At 35.4% G+C, this 19,039-nt stretch overlaps 1 protein-coding gene across 1 annotated transcript; it reads left to right on the forward strand.

The window, feature by feature from the left end:
- The first annotated feature begins 340 nt into the window (after positions 1–340).
- Positions 341–18,813, forward strand: LOC128985153 (uncharacterized). The gene is made up of 7 exons (XM_054404535.1): positions 341–722; positions 4,103–4,189; positions 4,826–5,071; positions 9,214–9,308; positions 11,469–11,609; positions 13,831–13,980; positions 18,160–18,813. The coding sequence occupies exons 1-7, from the start codon at positions 341–343 to the stop codon at positions 18,463–18,465; spliced, it is 1,407 nt and encodes a 468-aa protein (XP_054260510.1). The 3' UTR covers positions 18,466–18,813.
- The last annotated feature ends 226 nt before the right edge of the window (positions 18,814–19,039 follow it).

Here is a 19,039-nt window from a genome sequence, read left to right on the forward strand (position 1 = left end):
GAATAATTTTTACATTTTACCATAAATGTAAAACAATATTTTATTTTTAATAAATCATTCTATTACTTCTAACATATATCATGCAAACGTTAGTTCGTAGTCTATCTGACCCAATACTCTAGTAAAACTGAGTGGCGACTTAACACTGCATTGAAATCATTTAAATTGATCTTCAATTACTCTTTGGTTGTAATATTTTTTTTCAATTGTGTAAATTCATTTTATTCAATTATTACTTAATTTATGTAATAAGTATAAGTATCTTTTAAATGGAAATTTTTATTTATTTTATTATAATTTATTGTTAATTTTTTTGATATTTCTGAATTTACACGTGCACATGACGTTTTCTTCGTTGTCGCAGATGGATAAACATTCCCTCGGAGGTGCGCCGCCGCCGCCGCCCGTGTGTCCCGTGTGTCATCGAGAGTTCTCGCGGCGGGATCACGTCGCGCGCCATTTGCGCACGGTCCACCTGCGGACGGTGCGATACGCGTGCAACTGGTGCGCCGTTGCGTTTTCCCGTCGGGACGCTCTCGTGCGGCACAACGCGGAGACGCACGGATCGTGTCGAGCTTCGCACCCGTCACCGTCGCAGTCACCGTCACAGTCACCGCCGCAGTCACCGCCACAGTCGCCAGGGGATCCAGAGAATAATAGCGACGAGGACGACAGCGTCGATAATGTCCCGACGACAGAACTAATCGTCGGATTACTGGAAGGTTTGTTTGTTATATGATTGTAAATTGAATTAAAAATTTGTATCATTTAATATTGTTTTTTTTTATTTCACATCAACGAAAAAAGGGAAGGAATAAGGGGGAATAGTGGGAGGGGGAAGCGGAATAATACCCCCCGGAAAACTCTCCCAGGTGAAACGTGACGTCACGAAATCTGCCAACTAACCAATATGGGAGCCACCATGTCCACGACTGGAATCTGATGCTATGTAATTTAATTGTAATTTTAATTCGATATATTCCGTTTGATAACATGTGGGGAGTATCAAACAGAATATTGAAATATTACAGCAAGTTTGGTTGGTTAGGTTAGGTTAGTTTAGAACTGTTTGACAACGAAACTTGAGTGCCCGTGACTGGAAAACTGCCCCCCGATCTCTGACGCCAATAGACGTAGGAACCTGCTTAGGGGTCTTGGGGGGGGGAGGGGTTGTCCGGGGGCAGTGGGTGTAATAATATAATAAACACAATGCACTAACAACAACTGTTCTCAACGTACTCTCAGATATAATCTGATTGAATTATTGTAGATTTTATTGCGGTAACTGTCACTGGTGCTGGGCTGTGGATAATTCGACAACTACCATATCCATGACAAGGCGACGTCACCACATAGTTGCGTGAATGATCCGATTTGTTTGTCACGTCAAGGAACAAACGTGTAGATTATTATCTAGAGCTCACTTTTGTCAATATCGATCCGTTGAGTGTATTTCCTTGTACTCAAAGGTCAAAGGAGCCGCCCGACAGATATCGATTAGAGGAGTAAGGTAATTCATTATCTAGGGGTTGATGTGGTGGTGGGGTGGGGGTGGATTTGGGGTGAGGGAAGGATGGGGTGGGGGGATGGGGGGGATTGGGTGGTGGTGGGAAGGGGTGGTGTGGAATGGGGTGGTGGGGGGATGGGTTGAGGTGTGGGGGTGGGGGTGATAGATCATCAGATAAGACAAATTGACTGACGTCCCCCCCCCCCGCCCACTTAGTGATTGGAGTAATTTTTAGAAAAAATTTTTTTTAGCAAATTTTCCATTGGGAATAAGTTATTACCATAGGTCTAAGACCTGGATCCGGGACGGATTTGCTTTTTCGTTTTGAGGTTCCCAGAGACAAAAAAAAAACATTCCAAATTCATATGTATTTAAATATAAATTAAGTACCCTGATTTTTTTTCAACGCTTCCACATGTTTCGGCCATTCATGCCATAATCACAGTGAAGTCTTTAAAACCTATTAAACTATACTATTTACAAATACATCTGAAATTTCTTGTTTTAAGAACAGGGAATATATTATGTCAAGGGAGTTGGAGGTGTTGGTTTTCTTTAATATTAATAATTTTATTTAATATGCCATTTTGGGTTTGATATAGTGTAACGCTCAGTAAATGGTATTTATCAGTGGTATGATCGTACCATACTATCATACCACTGATAAGGACAACTTAACTTATATTAACGTGGCACCATAGATAAAAGAAGGGTGGCACTAAATCAGGACCAAAATGTCATATTTAATTAAATCTATCCATCTACAGTAGTATAAAAAACGCTAAGCCGATTTTTGTGAACAGAACTCCTCCCTCATTTTTACAATTTTACACTGATTCTATATATTAATAGGCAAGAATGTTTATTGAAAACCGTTTCTCTAAGTTTGTGTGCATCGCAGGGAAAATCTACGCATAAAGATATTTTCCTGTAGATGTACAGAATCCCTTTATAAATTTAAATAGGCTCAAAACAAGCACAAAAATGACTTTATTTTTTAAATTAACATGAGTATTATGGGTTTCCATGCTGGTGACGAAATAACAACAACAAAATTTCATCAAATGGAAGAAAGCCCAATCACATGTTTTATTTACAGCGTGGGGTGAAAATAGATAACTCTGTAACACATATTTTTGTTCGAGTTTTCGACCACTGGACGACTAGTTTCAATGATTTAAGTGTCACAAAAATTAAAAGCCTCGATCTGTAGTTTTGCAAAGTGGTTTTCATTTTTTTTTTATTGTTTTGGACAGGAGCTTCCCTCAAAGTTAGATTTTCCCCTTAAGGTTAATATGGGAGAATAAGTTATTTTTAAAAATTGGTTCTGTTTTCTTTTGATTTCATGCTTTAATAAAGCAGCCGGTTAGATGATTTGTTGTAAATCATAATAACAACAAAATTATTACCATTCCTCTAGCAGCAAACCTATTTATCTATACTATCATAAAATTGAGATGGTGTCTGTCTGTCTGTCTGGGCAGCTTTCACGATAATAATACTTAACCGATAATATCCAAAATTAAGCACAAATATGGTCCACATATCTAGGAATGTCATAGTCCTATTCACTTCCCTGGGTTCCTCTCGGGCTACGTCCGTTGGATGTCCAAAGTTTTGAGGTGAGGTTTTCAAAAGTAAATAATAATTGGTCTCCTGGTCTCCATGGAAGCAGGAGAAAATTCACAATGTTTATCTTTCCGTTGATATTTCAATGTAAGAAACAGAACTGCCAGATTGCTTATTTCACGATTGATGTCAGACAGCTGATACCAAGACATTAAATATAATATTTTACACAACTATGTGGCAGGTTTATTTATTCTAAAGTCATTGATTATGGAAAAACCCGTTGCTGTATCAACCCAGGCTCTATTTTCGGTTTATTAAAGTGTTTAAGCTATGAAAATAATGTTATTAATATATTTTCATGTAAGCATTAGGACAATTACAGTGTAGGTTATATTTTTTTTTGTATAAATTTATTGGCTTTTTGTTTATAAATTCAAGCTACTCAAAAGGGGTGTGGAATAGGCGGTATAGTACATCTTCCCGTTGTGAAGCACGGGTACACCAGCAAGTACTACTTTGTCATAGATTTTTATTCTTAATCTATGGCATTGATTATGGAATTTAAAACCCCCCTATAGTATAACTGATTCTGTATCAACCCAGTCTCTGCATGGTTATATAATTAAAGATTAAGTTAAATGCAATCATTCGAAGACCAAAATTTATGAGATAGTTTCAACTATCAAGATATGTTATGATATTAAGGGTACACCCGTTCTTCTAAACTGAATTCTCTTTCAGTTGCGAAGCACGGTAACAGCAGCTAGTTTAAATATAGGCCTAAAATAAATACGACTGCTGGAAATTCGCTTAGTCTGCAGGTTTGCTGCGGCGGTGGTATTTTAGTATATTTTATTCATGATGTCAAATTAGCACAATGTACTCTGTAAGCAATAATGCGTACTGACCTACTGAGGATAAATTTTACAACTCAATGTTTGTATACAATGTTTGTTACAATGTTTGTAAGTGTGCTATTTAAACCAAACTATGTACGGTTAGTTGTAATTTTAATTTTGACAGATCCTGAGGAGTCTGGTAGTAGTGCTGACGTGACGCGCAGAGATGATACGACAGAAGTCAGGCCGATAACACAACACAAAGAAACAAGTAGGTGTAACATATATTCCTGATTGTACTCGAAAATACTGGTTTTGATTGATTAATGAGTTCAGTGTTGATACAACAATGAAGCGACGCATTAGAAACCTATTTTGCACTACATTTATTTGTATACAGGTAATCTTCAATAAGAGGATAATTTGTTTTACAGATACTTTAATATATACTTATACTATGAAATGACTGGAGATGAGTGTAGGATGAGTGGCGCGATCTTGTAGTCTTGTTTGAGGCCGACATTTTCCTTAGACACAGCTGTTAATAAATAACCCATACAGCTAATAGTAACTAAGGTACCTACCTACAGTTTATAGTGCAATCCGAACCACATTTTTGTTTCGGTATTTGCGAACTGGTCTAATTATCAGGATAGCATTGCGGATAGTCGTAGTACTCACTAGTGTAGTACTCACGTTAATCCACACCAGGGAGTATCACATCCACAGTGCATGTCTATAAATATCCACAATTCGTGACCTAGTCACAGTCTGTAGTAGTCTACAGGACGACGGGTGCCAGTCATAGTTCAACCTTATTGAAAATAAATTTCTAACTAAACTTGACAGTAATACACATGCAATACACAACAGTCGGTTATTAATATCGGTTTTACTTTTTCTCCAGAGCTCTCTTGCTGTCACTGTGGGAAAACGTACACAAGGAAGTCTAAACTGCGGCGTCATCTGGACTACAAGTGTCCTTTGCTGGTACAGAGGACCCAACACACATTACCTCTACTTCAACAACCAGACCGAAGACTTCCAACTTCCACGTTACCATCAACTACCGTCACTGACACCCCTTTGGCACCAGCCGATAAAGTGGAAACCACTAGCAGCCTACGGACGATTCGATTGAAGAAGCTGATTAGTAAGACATTGCCTGGTTTATTATTCACTTGTAATATGCATATTGTCTCTAGATTATTGATTATGAATGATATCTACAATGCATGGTAAAAATAGTTATTGGATGTGAATTGAACAAAATAAATGGGGAATTCTGTGGGTTAGCGTAGCACTCAGCGCGGTTACTGAAGTTGGTGGAAAATGTACCTTGAACGAGACTATCAAAACAACTGTTTGGAAAATTTAAGCTGTGGAATCTTCAAATTTGCATCGATGAAAAAGAACCTTGTGAACTATAATGGTTAGGTTGAGCTTTTTTAAACCTATGTTCGAGATACGTGTTCACATAATGCTGAATTCTAAATTGCAACCGAGCTGGCACTTTTGAGAATGGGAAAGTATGTCGGCTGAGGAATGAGGATTACTGTATTATTTTTGTATTAAATAATACAGGACATTTGTGAGGATTTATATATTAAGGAAATTGATGCAAAATGTCCCAAATTTTAAACACCTCTAGGCAATAATGATATTTATAAGAGCTAACCTATTGTATAAATCTTGTATTCTCTATATCAGAGCGCTGTGTAAAGCTGTATCTGTTAGAAGAGACATTTTCCCGTAACTTCTTGCAGACGACAACATTTTTTTATATATATTTCAGGATTGACACAAGGCCCACTAGAAAAAGTTTTTATTTTGGGGCCTTGTGTAACACCTGTTATTTATCTATCAAAAGTCGAGCACAAGCTCACCAAAATCCGGGCGAATTATCAAAAGCTATTACTATTACTACTACTATACTATTTTACTATTTTTTTTTTATTTTTTTTTGTACTATTGTATTACTATTCACCCGGTAGAGGGACTACATGTCACCTTGAGGTAAATAAATACTCTGCGTAATTTTCATTTTTTTTACCTTGTAAAAAGGCTATATGAAAAAATATACAATTAAATTAATGATATAATAAAAGGATTACCTTATCCACAGTTGCTGGTATCACAACTATTTTCGTTCCTTAGAACTTCGTTAGGTCATTGTATGCAACCACATCATCAATGTATTAATACACTGTGGTATGTCAAGAGATTCTTTAAACCACTGTCAAAATCACAATAGTAAAAACTGGCCATGTTGATCAAAATATTAAAATGGAATAAAAAGTGATAAAACTGATGCTGGCCAGCACTGTCTTATCACTGTCACTGACTAAATAAAACTGTCTGAATCATGAGGTGTCTTCATCTCTCCAGTGCCACCTGTATTAGTATTTCAGTTTATTTTGTTCTTCTTATTTAATACTTCTTCGATTTGTAGCTTGTCAATATATGTATCAAATATAATATTTGACTGGAAAGAAGTCTGATTATTTAAAATGTTAAATGGGTCAAGTTTTTTAGCTTTGTAGAGGGTAAATTCTTCTTTAAGATCAAGCTTAAAGCCTTTAGGTATTACTTAAACTATTTCCAAGTTGTTATCAATACACCTAGAAGTGTAGTTTTTTTATTCAATTTTAATAGTTTGATCAACGTGACTCGTTTTTACTATTGTGATTTTGACAGTGCTTTAAATAATCTTTTGACATACCACAATGTATTAACTTAATACACTGATGATGTGGTTGCATACCTGACGAAGTTCTAAGGAACGAAACTAGTCATACCAGCAACTGTGGTTGGATAAGGTAATACTTTTATCAATAATATATTCCAGCCAAGGGTCACAATGAATAACAAAATAAAATTAAAGTTGCAGCTAAATTTAGGGTGCAATGTTGCTATGATTTTTTTAAGACTAATTCACTGTGATGCGCATATCCCAATTTACTGGATTGAGTTGAACTTTTTGTATCAATTCGTCGATATCAACTTGTTAGCCGCTTGTTTACTAGCATGGAACAATAAGAATAAGAATAAGCTCGCTGAGTCTGACTCATTTGGCGCCGACAGTCTGACTCAGAAAACCAGCGTGCGCATTGGCATTGTGGACAGTAGCGTAGCGTAGCGACTCGCGCGCGTCAAGTATTACAAGGCCGAAGGTCGCGGCGAACGAAAACTGGCAACGTCGCATCTTAGTGTGGAGGCCGGAGGGAGAGTGAGAGTGTTGGAGTCGCGTTCGCGTACCGTACAGACTCACACGTGGTTCTACAGCTACTACTATGCCGGATAGATGTGTTGTGCCTGGGTGCAGGAGTAACTACGAGAGCTCAATCAAAACCGAAGGTTACATACAGCTTTTTATGATACCAAGTGATCCGGCGCGTAGGCAACAATGGATTTGTGCTATTCCGCGATCGGACTGGACTCCCTCAAACAGTTCGCGTGTGTGTGTGAAACATTTTCATGTAGATGACCTTGTTTTTGTGGAAAGATACAAGAACAAAGACGGTGATTGGTGTGAATATAGACGCAAGAAGCCAGCTTTATCTAAGAATGCAGTGCCTAGACTATTTCCAAAAGTACCTTCGTATGTCAGTGTACGTAAAACGACAACGAGAAAGACTCCTAAAAGAAGAGGTAGCAGTAGGTTAAAGAAAAGCCAACAAAATGAAGAAATTCGACTTGTCATAGAAAACGAAGTCGGGGACTTTGCTTCATTTTACCACAACCTTCCTTCAACAAGTGACTGCAGTAAGTTATCTGTTTGTAATGATGATAACAGTTGTATTGTGTATAATATTGATATTTCTAAGGACCTAAAATAGATTAGTATACGGGTAAATAAGGGCCTAAGTATTGGTGTGCACAACAACGGAGGCATTATTTCCAATACAAATATTAGGTGAAAAAAGTAACAGCCCAGTTTTCCCTAGTTCTATTTGGCAAAAGTGGGCCCAATTTGTAAAGCTTGTAAGAACTTGCAAAACCTAAGAAGTTATAATTGTTGATACAAATTGTACAAATTGTTGATACAGCATTTGAATGATTAAGAGATGAAGCAAGACGAAAACTCTATTGGTAAAAAAGTCGATTCAAATATTTTGAAGAATTAACCAGATCAGTTTACCTTTTTTCTATGCCTAAATATACAGTTGAACTTATTAACAGCATTTTTAATATACATGCAGTCTGCTAAATGTTATAATATCATAAGATTGAATAACATACCCCCTTAGATACTCCCCTCTAGATATTTAGTGAAAATTTGCGCTTCTGTATCAGTCTCTAGTGAATATTTTATGTCACCATTATTATAAGATCTGTCACTACAATTGCACTAAGTATTAAGTTATAATATACGCTGTACGAGATAGCACTACTTTCTAGGAATTTGGGCTTTGAACTAGGCTGAATCGCTGTGCCTCCGAAACGCATAGGAGTATAAAACGAATTACAAGAATAAAAATGCCTTAGAATTTTACGTAGAATCCAAAAATATCATAAAAAGTGGGGGTTTCCTTTGCAAAAAAAAAATAAGTTATATAAACAAGTGTAGTCCGAGCCGGACTCGTACGGTGGGGGGGGGGGGGGGGGTTGTGGCGTTGCCACTGTTGCCAGTTCGAATGTCGCACCGGTCGCGCCCATACATCGATGGTGCTAGAGAAGGCTAAGATGCTATTTCCATATTGATATCAATGAATAAGGATAAGTGCTTAAATGGGTTCTACTGTATTGTGTAAAAATTGCCGTGAAATCCTTCCCAGGTCTTCTGGGAATCTATGTACCCATCAAAAACGCAATTCCTTCATAAATTTTTCACTGCCATTTTGAAACTCCCTAGCCAAGCCTATTGGTTATTTTTGCAATTGCAGGATGCTCATGTACCTTCTGCGCACACAGGTTTAGTTGCGACTGCAAATTTCTAATACTACCTTGTGCTACGCCACAGTACTTACAAGGTACTCGTGGTATACAAGGTTTTCTACCCAATACATCGAGCACACATACAACAGCCGTACACCACAGGACACCCAAACTAGTAACAAAATATGTATACTATGGGAAGCGTCATTAAATAAATATGTACCTACTGGCCTAGGTTTAAATTAAATCAATGGTCTCGTGGTTCATCCTTTAGGCATATTTCCTATCCAAATTAGACGTATGTACTGCAACCAACTTTGTTGCTAAAATGAAGTAAAAGTAAAATCAAGTAAATTGCTGGAATTGAGCTACTTTACAAAACAATAAATACAGTAATTGTAATTTCTATGTTGACAGATACTGTAAAGACCAAAAATATAACAGATGTAGCCCAAGAAACGGAGTTACCGACAGAACCAAACGTACAACACAACGTAGATAAACAATTACAGGTGAGTTGAATTTAATTAAAATTTAAATTGTTATTGAGACATTCATAGGGTGTTGATAATGGGTTGTCACAAACTTTAGGGGCTGATAGTACTAATCAATCTATAAATTTTATATCAACATAGGTCGAAAAAAAATTCGTAGCCGCTAGCTGTCATTTAGTATTTTTTACAAAACAATTTATATTTGAAGAATTATTTAAGCTACGGAAACCAAACTTTGCACGTACATTTATTGTGTCAAGATGCGATTTAAAAAATTAATTATGTACAGTATTTTCTTTTAAATTATCAAAATGATGGCCATTTAAAAACATTAAACTTAAATTACTAAAATATGGCAGATTTTACGATAAAACGTCGGGAAGACTTTTATTTAGCATGCCCAATTAAGCGAAACCAAGTTTTAAAAAATTAAATAAAAATAGCTGAAATATCATGATTTTTAGTTGTAAAATGAGGCAAACCTGCTCGGTCTTGTTCTTTCCCATTTTACAACTCAAAATCATGATATTTCAACTACTTTTTATTCGATCTTTTTTAACTGAACTTGGTATCGTTTAGTAGGGAATCGTAAAGGTATTGCTCATAATATTTTGACTACAGTTTTTCTTATGTGAAGACTAATAAACAAATATGTTTAACAAACTTTCTTCCACATTGAGGATGTATGTTTGTAGCTTGTGTTAAAAGGGCGACGGGATAAAAAATGGCATCGCCAACTACAAATTCAGCAAACGAAAATACTTATGTTATATAATTAGGTTGTAACCTTTGACTAATGGCTGTAACATAAAAAAATGTTACACTCACACACGCATTTTTGTAGATTGAAAAACTCTTCTACAAGAGGCCAGAAACCTTTCTAGTCAACTCTATTTTTGCAAAAAAACTTGAACGCCGGTAAAATCTAGTTGTCCTTGTATCAATCCAAAGGGAAGATGGAGTGAGCTGGTCTAGTGGTAGAGCGCGGAACTTCGGTTCTCAAGGACCCAGGTTCAAATCCCTCAAATCACAAAGGGATTTTATCTAAATGATAATGCCTTATGTGATAAACAATTTCAACCATAAAAAGGAAAAAGAGCTCTACAAAATCTCAAGGCTTTGCAAAAAAGTAAAGGAAGGTGCATGCATGTTGATGCATAGACAGACTTGCGACGTCGTTCCAAAGAACAGAGCGGAGCGATGCGTAGTATACGTGTAGGAGTAGAGGGGATGGATGAGTTGGTAGTTGAACAAAGGAATTCCTTACGTCACAGCTGGTCGAGCCCAAGCCAGACTTGCCAGAGTCAGAGTGAAACGATAGTTCCTACAACACCCGCTCCTGTCGTGTAGCGCTAGTGATGCCGCGCCAAACACGGTGCCGCCCGGCGCCCGCCATAGCTGCCAGCTGATGAGGGGGGGGGGCTGCCTGACTAGCCGCTCAGCCTCGTTCTCGTTGTGAATGTGAGCCAGATTGTTGTAGTCTGGTTTGCTTGGCGAGTTTTAACCGTCACGTGCCACTCTGTGACCTCGGACTTCGGACTGCTGCAGTGAAGTGCTTACAACCAAGTGTTTATTTGCTATAGTGTTTGTATTGAATCCTTTATGTGTTGTGTCTTCTACTGACATGTTTGGTTGAACGGTGTGTGTTTGTTTGGATAAAGTGTTTCCAAAGTGGTGGGGGGTTTCAAGTAGGCTCACAGACTGCTTGACTTGCTACGTGGATTGTGATCCAAACCATTGACTATATCCAAACGCAACATGTCTGAATCTGAAATTGACGAAAGTCTCACATCTGATGGCAGTGGTATCTTCACAGACAACAACAGTGGCTACGACCTTGTGATAAAATCTGAAAGACACATGAGTTCCGTCTTCATGAATCCTAGTGTACTGACAAAATTTATCGAGATGTACAAGAGTTTTCCGTGCCTTTGGAAAACCAACCGTAAAAAATACACCGTCCACGTTGGATCTGATAAGAAAATGGCTTTCAACGAGTTGTTGACTTACACCAAACAATTCCTACCAGAGGCTACGTTAACGTTTCTCAAAAAAAGGGTACAAATTATAAGAGGGTGCTTCAGGAAGCAGTATGCAATAGTTTTGAAGAAAGCTGCCAATAATATAGAGTACAAGCCAAAGTTGTGGTATTTTGATTTATTGCTGTTCCTTGTTCAGGATCAAAAAAAGGATGGGGACGAAACTGAAGATTCACCTGTTGTGAAAAACGAAGTACGGGAAGATGAGACTGAGACTGAAACAGTGATCAAGGCAGAGGAAGACAACAGTATCAATCAGGAGTCCTGTTTGGAAAACGAAGTAAGTTAAGTAGTATTGTAAAAATTAATCATTATCATTTTTCACATTTACATCAGTTTAGGCCCTAGATAGTTAAACCCAACTTAAACTCAAGCAAGGGGATTGTTAAAGTTGAAGGTGGTTATCAGATAAGGGAATCTATTCTTCGTATCAATCGTTTGGAATTAAACTATGCCCATTAAGTTGACGCCTTCACTATAGCAATCGCTTGCTAATAATGGATATTTTGATATTCAATTGATTAGTTTTATGTTAAAAAGCCAACTAATTAAAAAAGTTAAATACAAAGTAGTAACTAATTTAATAATACAGTAATGAAATAAGCTATAAGAAAAATACTATAGGCCTATTAAAAATAATTTACAGGGTGTTACGTAAGTAAATAGCCAAACTCAAGGAAATGGTTCTATGAGTCAAAATAAAGAGAAAGTTAAGAATAATATATTCCAAAAATCACTTCATTATCCAGATGTCCGCCAATTTTTTTTACATAAACATTTTTGTATTAGCGAATTTCCCATATAGGGAATAAGCTATTACCGTAGTACTCATGGTAAGACCTGGACGCGGGACCGATTTTTTTTTTCGTTTTGAGGTCCCTAGAGGCCAAAAACACCATCCGTTCAAATTCATATATATATATATGTGTCCGTCAGCACGATAACTCGAGCAAAAATTATCCGATTTTGATGAAATTTGGTAATTTGGTACAAACGTGTAAACGTACGTTTATTCGAACGAGTTCGCGATCCAGCATGATCGGACTATGGGAACGGGGGTTTACGGGGGGTTTTATGGGGTAAAAATAGGGTTTTCCCATTTTTGACCCAAAAAACATAAAATTTAGCAATTTCTTTCCAAACCATTTTGTAGAGCTTAAAAAACAAATAATTTAGTATATTGAAGCGTTATTATGCGCCTAATGGTTACGGAGAAAATTCCAAAAAATTGTAAATTTAAAATTCCCATGTTATTCTTATGGAGAATAAGTAAACTGTTGTAGTTTGCTTGTTTGTGAACATATTTTGATCAAATTTGGAAAATGTTTTTATTTCTCACTAACTATTCACATTTTACAAAAAAAAAAAAAAAAAAAAAAAAAAACAGTTTTACCCTCCCTGATGCAGCAAACCTAAGTACTTGTTAAACTAATTCTATTTAAATCAAGAATAAATGTTATATTTTTAAGTAGACATTTCAGTGTAAATCCAAACAGTCAAATGGAAATTCGCTTAGTCTGCAGGTTTGCTGCGGCGGGGGTATTTGAATTTTTCAACTGATCATAATGAAACTTGGTATAATTTATGTTTAAGTAAAACAGACCCCCATTAGAAAAAATATCTTACTCCAATAAAAAAAATAGCAGCCATTTTAACTTTTTAATTTGTATAATTGCAAAAAAATGGCAAATTTTATAAAAAAATAATAAGAACACTTTTATTTAGCATTTAAAATTCCCTGTCAAACAACACCAAGTTCAAAAATATCAGATAAAAAACAACTGAAATATCACGATTTTAAATTGTAAAATGATCTCTGATCCTAAGCTCTTCAGGTATGCTTCATAGTACACCTAAAATACATGATATTTCGGATATTTTTATTCAATCTTTTTGAACTTGGAGTCGTTTGATAGGAATTTTTTTTAATGCTGAATAAAAGTCTTATTGAAATTTTTTTCATAAAATTAGCCATTTTCAGCAATTTTAATTTACAATATTAAAATGGCCGCCATTTTAAAATTTTTAGTTGGATTGACATAGGCTAATTATTTTTCTGACGTGGGTCTGTTTTACCTTAACATACCTACATACCAAATTTCATTATGGTCGGCTGAAAAAATTGTGATAAAAATGTATAGGCTATGAAAAAACAAAATGGCGAATATCTGGATAATTAAGCGATTTTTGGAATATATTATTCTTAACTTTCTCTTTATTTTCACCCATAGAACCATTTCCTGGAGTTTGGCTGTTTACTTACAGGACACCTTGTATACTCTCATATTGGATTGTAAGTATGCCTTGCAGCTTGTACAGTGGAGGCTCTAGAGATTGCGGGGCCCCATAAGGTACAGTACCTGAAATACGGCTGTGCGGGGCCCCTGAAAAACACGAGGCTCCAGGCACCGCCTTGTTTGCCCTTACATAGGGCCGCCTCTGAGCTTGTACCAACCCATGATAATACCACAACCACATGTTGATAAATTAATTTGTTGTAGATCGATTTTCCTTGCCCTACAAGTACAGAAACCTTCCAGGCAGCCCAGGAGCAACCACAACAGCAACCACAACAGCAACCACAACAACAACCACAACAACAACCACAACAGCAAACTACTTCTGGATGTAATCAGCTAGGATTACTACAGGTAAAATATTCTTCGGATGTATGATTTTGGTTTGGTTTGACAAAGGTACCTATACCTAACTTGTAAGTTTGATTTATTTAGCCTATTTATTTTTATTACACTAATGCAGCAGTGGAAGAGCAAGGATTGTTGCACCCTTGGAACAGTAGGGCTCTAAAAGGGAATAAAGGGAATAATACAGGGTGTTTTTCTTTCATCGCAAGCCAAATATTACAAGTACTGTACTGTGAAAATAATGTGTTCATTGTGCACTTTAAAAATGATTGAATTGAAATACCGTTTAATGACAAAACCATTTGATAAATATGTCGATATTCCAGTTTTCTTTACATCATTGTCATCACCTGAAATGTTGCATAGATAAATGATGTTAAGTGGGTTTAGATTGTAAATAAATTTTCCCGAGAAATTTTTAAGATAGCCGCCATATTATTTCAAAATGGTGCCCATATCTGAAATACCCCCGCCGCAGCAAACCTGCCGTCTAAGCGAATTTCCATTTGGCTGAATTGATTTTCAATTTATCTATTTAAATAATATTAGGTTTAACGAGTACCTAGATTTGCTGCTACAAGGAAACTAATAAAGTGTGTTTTTAGTAAAATATTGATAGCTTACTATAAAATAAATAAATTTGCCAAGTTTGATCAAAATATATCCATAAACAAGCAAACTACAACATTTTACAATATTTTCCATAAGAATAACATGGGAATTTTAAATTTACCATTTTTTTTAGTTTTCTCTGTAACCAATAACTGTACAAAAACACTTTGATATACTGAATTGTTTGTTTTTTAAGCTCTTTAAGAAGGTTTAGAGAAAAATTGGAAAATTTTGTGTTTTGAGGGTCAAAAGTGAGAAAAACCAATTTTCACCCCATAAAACCCCCCATAAAACCCTGTTCCCATGGTCCGATCATGCTGGATCGCGAACTCATTCAAGTTTATCCCGCCTTACACCTTCAAACCAAATTTCATCAAAATCAGATAAAAATTACTCAAGTTATCGTGATCACGGACACATATATATAAATCTATATATATATACCATCTATAACATAATCTATACATATATAAATACCCCCGCCGCAGCAAACCTGCAGACTAAGCGAATTTCCATTTCCCTGAATGGATTTACACTAAAATGTCTCCTTAAAAATATCACATTTATTCCCTATTTAAATAGAATCAGTTTAAAACATACTTAGGTTTGCTGCAACAGGGAGGGTAAAAGTGTTTTTTTATGTATTTTATGTAAAATGGTAATAGTTAGTAAGAAATAAAAACATTTTCCAAATTTGAGCAAAATATGTTTATAAACAAGCAAACTACAACAGTTTGTTATTCTCCATAAGAATAACATGGGAATTTTAAATTTACAATTTTTTGGAATTTTCTCCGTAACCATTAGGCCCATTATAACGCTTCAATATACTAAATTATTTGTTTTTTTAAGCTCTACAAAATAGTTTCGAAAGAAATTGCAAAATTTTATGATTTTTGGGTCAAAAATGGGAAAAACCCCCATAAACCAACGTTCCCATGGTCCGATCATGCTGGTTCGCGAACTCGTTCGAATAAACGTAGGTTTACACGTTTGTACCAAATTTCATCAAAATCGGATCATTTTTGCTCGAGTTATTGCGCTAACGGACACATATATATACAGGGTGAATTTTAAATGAGTTCCCCCCCTACTTTTTTCTACATTTCTTCAGATATCAACTTCGGACCACGTCAGATCATTGTACTGTAGTAAGTACTTCATTTTGACTGGGTAAACATTTTTGGCCGCCATCTTGGATCCGCCATATTGGATACAAAATTTATTTTTCAAATGTAAAGGTAGGGTTGTGACCCATTGTTTCAAACTAAAATTTTACGCTGATTACAATTCCGCAATTAGTTTTTAAAAATCTTGATCCGTCCTAAAGTTATGAGGACTTTTTATAACTTTATTTTTAGCCCATTTTAACATTGTGCATTTACAAACTAAGACCATAATCTCAAAATAGTGCTAGATAAAGATAAATATACACCACCATTCATTGTCGACCTATTATCACTTGGTTATGACGGATGTATTTTTTTCGGCCGCCATCTTGGATCTGCCATTTTGAAATGTGATAAATTAATTTAAATATGAAAGTGGTGTTGTGACCCATCATTTCAGACTACTTTTTTATACTGAATTTAATGCCGTAATCCGTTTTGCATTTTCATATTTGTTTTTTGAAATATTGGAAATTTAGGTAAGATAATTTTAATATTTCATCAAGAAAGCCTGAGAAACAAAAACGGATTGCGGCATTGAGTTCAGCATAAAAAGTTAGTCTGAAATAATGGGTCACAACACCACCTTCATATTTAAATTAATTTATCGCATTTCAAAATGACAGATCCAAGATGGCGGCCAAAAAAAATACATCCGTCATAACCAAGTGATAATAGGTCGACAACGAATGGTGGTGTATACTTATCTTTACCTAGCACTATTTTGAGATTATGGTCTTAGTTTGTAAATGCACAATGTTTAAATGGGCTAAAAATAAAGTTATAAAAAGTCCTCATAACTTTAGAACGGATCAAGATTTTTAAAAACTAATTGCGGCATTGTAATCAGCGTAAGATTCTAGTTTGAAACAATGGGTCACAACCCTACCTTTACATTTGAAAAATAAATTTTGTATCCAATATGGCGGATCCAAGATGGCGGCCAAAAATGTTTACCCAGTCAAAATGAAGTACTTACTACAGTACAATGATCTGACGTGGTCCGAAGTTGATATCTGAAGAAATGTAGAAAAAAGTAGGGGGGAACTCATTTAAAATTCACCCTGTATAGGCTATGTGATATATACAGGACGCTCTTTTAAATCTAGATTCAAAGAACACATTCAAGCTCTTAAGAGTAACAACAGAACATCCATGAAATCAAACTTTGCTGAACACCTTTTATCGACCAACCACAATTACACAAATTTAAAAAACAACATGAAAATTCTAAAAGTTTTAAACAAAGGAAATCAAATGGATTCAACTGAAGAATATTTCATATACAAAGAAAATCTAAAAAATCCAAATCATATTTTAAATAGCCAAATTCCTTCAAGAAACCCAATCTTTGACCAAATTTTAAAATTAAATAATCAGTAACAAAAAGTTTTTCCAAATCCTATCTAGTTCTATAAACCATCTGTATATATAAATCATATTTATTTACAAACAAACAATATAAACAATAGTTAAGTGTTTAATGTATTTTGAAGTTTGAAAATGGACTAATGTCCGAAACATGTCACTTCTTTTTATAAAATATAATATTCAGGGTGCTCAGTTGTACTTATTTACTTAAATATTTAATATATATATAAATATATATATAAATATATATATAAATATATATATAAATATATATATAAATATATATATAAATATATATATAAATATATATATAAATATATATATAAATATATATATAAATATATATATAAATATATATATAAATATATAAATATATATATAAATATATATATATATATATGAATTTGAACGGATGGTGTTTTTGACCTCTAGGGACCTCAAAACGAAAAAAAATCGCTCCCGGGTCCAGGTCTTACCGTGAGTACTACGGTAATAGCTTATTCCCTATATGGGAAATTCGCTAAAAGTAGGATTCATAACTTTTTATGTCATAAAAAACAGTTAAACTTCTTCATTTAAATGTTGTCTATAAAGATAATGGGTTCCAAAATACCAATGGTGGCACAGATTTATTGTTCATCCTTCATACAACCTGCTACCATAGAGAAATAGAATAAATATAGACCGTAGGCTATGCTGCGGTTAGCATGGGTTCTGGCGTCCACCGCTAGGTTTGCCGTGTAGTTACGGCGCACACCGCTGCTGGGCTCCTCGTCTGCAGCTGTGTGCGCCGTAGCTACAAGGCACTCCTAGCGGTGGGCGCCGGAACCTTCCTTTGACAGTCTATATTTATTCTATTCGTCTATGCTGCTACTCAGCTAGCTGTATTTTCAGGTAATCGTTTAAATTCTAAGGGAATTTCGTAGAATCAACATTAAGGTACTCCTCTTTGGTCGGATTCTTAAGCCATCAAAAAGCCAATTAAACCATATGATCATAATGTTTTAAGGTTAACCTCATCCTAATATTCCAGATTGACTTCACAAGTAGGAGCACCCAGAGACGAGAGCCTCCAGAATTTTCCGATTTTTCACCCTTGAAACGGCTTAAACCTACACCTCCGCCGTCCTACAGCTCTGTGGAATTCGCCAACATGGGGGATTCGGAGTGTGAACTTCTGGGCAAAATGGTTGCGGCTAAGATGCGCAGTATGGACAACATCCAAAGGTTACACGCAGACAAACTGATCAACGATGTTCTGTACAAGGGAATGCTGGGAAATCTCACAGAGACATGTTATATAGGCGAATACTACAGCCATAACAACTTTAATAAATAATTAAAGATTATTGAAAATTTCAAATTATTTTCAAAGTTTATTAAAATTTTTCTTATGATGACCTTTTTTCATTGTGACGCATAATGTGTGATGTGTTTTTATTGTTGAACTGATTTTTGTGATGTTTTTAAAGTGGAAAAGCTAGGCCTAATATTTTGTGAAAACTCACCGTTTTGCTCGTAGATTCTTTTGACCCACCAATGTTTACCAAATACGAGTATATAAAGACATTTTGATTTATTTCTGTTATTTTAGATTTAAGAGTTTTGTTTCTAAGCATTTTGTAAAAATCATCTTAATGTACATAGAACTGTTCAGTATTATATGAGATGTAAAATATAATTTTATTGATGGTTTGTGGAAGTGACTATCCATATAAATTCCTCATCGACAATTCAAGGTAATGGCATAGATGAAGTAATATCTATGGCAGTGTTATATTTTAAAAATTATATTTCTTCTTGGGTAGGTTCTTGCCAATTAGAAATAAATTTTAAAAATAAGTTTTCCCCTCACTATGATATTTTTGGCTGTATTACATACGTTAATTGGTGGCTGAAAGTTACGTTTTGCT

Source organism: Macrosteles quadrilineatus, unplaced genomic scaffold (genome assembly GCF_028750875.1).
Source record: "Macrosteles quadrilineatus isolate MER2022 unplaced genomic scaffold, UCM_ALF_1.0 Scaffold_2__2_contigs__length_208266976, whole genome shotgun sequence".
Classification (NCBI taxonomy): Eukaryota; Metazoa; Arthropoda; class Insecta; order Hemiptera; family Cicadellidae; genus Macrosteles; species Macrosteles quadrilineatus.

What these genes read in the sequence shown, in the direction of transcription:
- LOC128985153 (XM_054404535.1), top strand. Translation starts at nt 341, where the DNA reads ATGACGTTTTCTTCGTTGTCGCAGATGGATAAACATTCCCTCGGAGGT. An exon ending in AACACAACACAAAGAAACAA is followed by an intron (nt 4,190 to 4,825) that starts GTAGGTGTAACA and finishes CTTTTTCTCCAG; the next exon opens with AGCTCTCTTGCTGTCACTGT. An exon ending in TCGATTGAAGAAGCTGATTA is followed by an intron (nt 5,072 to 9,213) that starts GTAAGACATTGC and finishes CTATGTTGACAG; the next exon opens with ATACTGTAAAGACCAAAAAT.